Raw genomic sequence first — 2,573 nt, forward strand, 5'->3', positions numbered from 1 at the left:
TGAAATTAATTTCAGTTTATTTCTTTATTGAAATTCATTGAATTCATTATGAATTATTTAAAAAAATCCAGCGAATTGTTTTTATGATGACTGAGAATCTCCACCAGCACATAATAGATTATAAAACATCAAATAAATAAAAATATTTAGATATTTGCTTAATGTTTCAATATTTAAAAAATGCTTTCTTTATATTATTTAAGCATTAAATATTAACCTAAGCTAAGAGTTATGGACATGTGACAGATATAAAGAAATGTCTAATAATCTGGTCTCAGTATTTATTAAGATTTGATTTAATTAAAAATATATTAAAGCTAAAAATAGCTCAATTGTTGGCTGTATAAAATGGCATCTAATTAGTTAAAGTAAATGAGTAAAAAAATTTCCAGGTTTTTCTCAATTTACTATGAAATTCATTTCAGTTTATTTCTTTATTGAAATTAATTGAATTCATTATGAATTATTTGATTGATTTTTATTTTTTATGGAATGATGACTAAGAATCTCCACCATCACATAATAGATTATAAAACATCAAATAAATAAAAATATTTAGATATTTGCTTAATGTTTCAATATTTAAAAAAAATGCTTTCTTTATATTATTTAAGCATTAAATATTAACCTAAGCTAAGAGTTATGGACATGTGACCGATATAAAGAAACGTCTAATAATTTGGTCTCAGTATTTATTAAGATTCGATTAAATTAAACCATAAATGATTTATTGGCTGGAAAGAGAAAACAGATTTCCTTCAGTAATGGGATGTTAACCGTCATTAACAGCTTCCTAAATAACCTATTTATTCTCGCTGGAATAATTCCCTCCATGTTTTCTTCAATCTGAGGATTTACCTTTGGTTGGAAGGCCTCTTTACCATCACCCTAATCAGGCCTGAGGGTTTTAGAGCTTTCCCTGATTTCCATTGATTGCTGATGAACAGGCTGCTGCTGAAGCAGGGAACCGTCTAAAACCTGCAGGACAGCGGCTTTGGGAAGGCCGGCCATAATCTGTAAGGACCTGGATTAGGCCGCCCCATAATGTGAAATTATTCCTGTCAGAAGAACTAAATCTGTAACGTCTAACTTTAGACCTGAACCAATTTGGGCTTTAGAAGAAATTCCAACCGACTTTAGATCAGCTGCATTCCTCCTGTCTGGTTTGGTGGGATGGTAGTTCCTGATGTCTCCACTAGGGGTTAATCTCTTCCACACACACCAGGTTTCCAATCAGACCGGCAGCTTCTGCTGCATCATCAGGGAAGTCTGCCTTCCGCCTGTCAGAGGAAACAGGTTTAATGATGAGTCATGCTCCAGGTTCGAGTGGAGCAGTTCCTCAGAAGCATTTTATTGACTTTGTGCAACCTGGTTTTTCCAGACATTTTGCTGTCGTGGAGACCGCCGTGAAGAGCTGGAACGGAGGAAGTGAGCCCAAGGATTTGGCCGTGTCGCTGAACCACGACCTGAGCATGCTGAGGATCATCGAGACCTTCTCAGAGAGCGCTCCTCAGATCGTCCTGATGCTCACCGTCATCCTGCAGGAGGATCGTCTGGATTACACCACAGGTTCACATTTCTTCTAACCTTTACCAGCCTGGAGAAACAAGCTGCTCTCAGACCAAACCTCCATTCCTACGAATCTCAGCCCTGATCGGTCAAAAGCTGCAGCTTGGTCTGCTTTTTAAAACTCAAACCTGATAGATTAGCTGAATGGTTGCTATGGTGATTCCCCCCTTTTCCTGGGGAGCCTCAGTGGACAGAAGCAGACGGTGAAGCTGAAAGATTATTGGTTGAACTGTGATCATCTGAACCAGTTATTCAGATTTATTTATGGAGCTTTAAGCGCAGAAGTGATCAAAGGTCTGAGTAGGTCAATAAAAAAAGAAATAAAAACATAAAAAAGGCATGAAGAACAATGGCTGCAGTAATACCAACCGGTTAAATCAGTGAATAAATAAAAACTCAATGACAGCAGCTGCTAGAAAGTTTATTCTAGATGTGTGGTTTGGACCACAGTAACATTACGGGTTTATTTCTTGATATGGTAGTACATTAATGTATCTATTCAGGTGAAATCATCTGTCAGCAGGTGAAGAATAAAAACATGACCTAACAGGTAGAACCTGTTCATCATCTCATGGGTTCCTCTTCAGTTTGATTCAGTCTCTTTTACACAGTAAATACTAGGTTTCTGTTTGCAGCCGCTGTGGATGTTATCGTCCCAATAAATGGTCGTTATTAGCGGTAATCAGTCCCATAGAAAGGCTTCAGACTGTGCCAGGAGGCTCACTAGATTTTTATTACTAAATAAATCCTAATCCTAACCTGCTTATTATTGAAAACCTGCTTATTGAAACGAAACCCTGGAGGTTCAGTTATTGTTAATATTGTTTGGACATGTCAGACGTTTCGTCTCATAGTTAGACCTCATTGTTAGACCTCATAGTTAGACCTCATTGTTAGACCTCATAGTTAGACCTCATTGTTACACCTCATTGTTAGACCTCATAGATAGACATCATTCATAGACCTCATAGTTAGACATCATTCATAGACCTCATAGTTAGACA

The 2,573-nt window shown here is 36.9% G+C and overlaps 1 protein-coding gene across 1 annotated transcript in view; it reads left to right on the forward strand.

Moving 5' to 3' along the window:
• LOC107103828 (XK-related protein 8-like) overlaps window positions 1–2,573 on the forward strand; it is a 7,598-nt gene that overhangs the window by 1,428 nt on the left and 3,597 nt on the right. The window contains exon 2 of the mRNA XM_015403663.1: window positions 1,382–1,569. Within this exon, the coding sequence (XP_015259149.1) occupies window positions 1,382–1,569 (188 nt within the window). The remainder of the gene's footprint in view (window positions 1–1,381; window positions 1,570–2,573) is intronic.

This window comes from Cyprinodon variegatus, unplaced genomic scaffold (genome assembly GCF_000732505.1).
Source record: "Cyprinodon variegatus isolate N-32 unplaced genomic scaffold, C_variegatus-1.0 Scaffold1538, whole genome shotgun sequence".
Taxonomy (NCBI): Eukaryota; Metazoa; Chordata; class Actinopteri; order Cyprinodontiformes; family Cyprinodontidae; genus Cyprinodon; species Cyprinodon variegatus.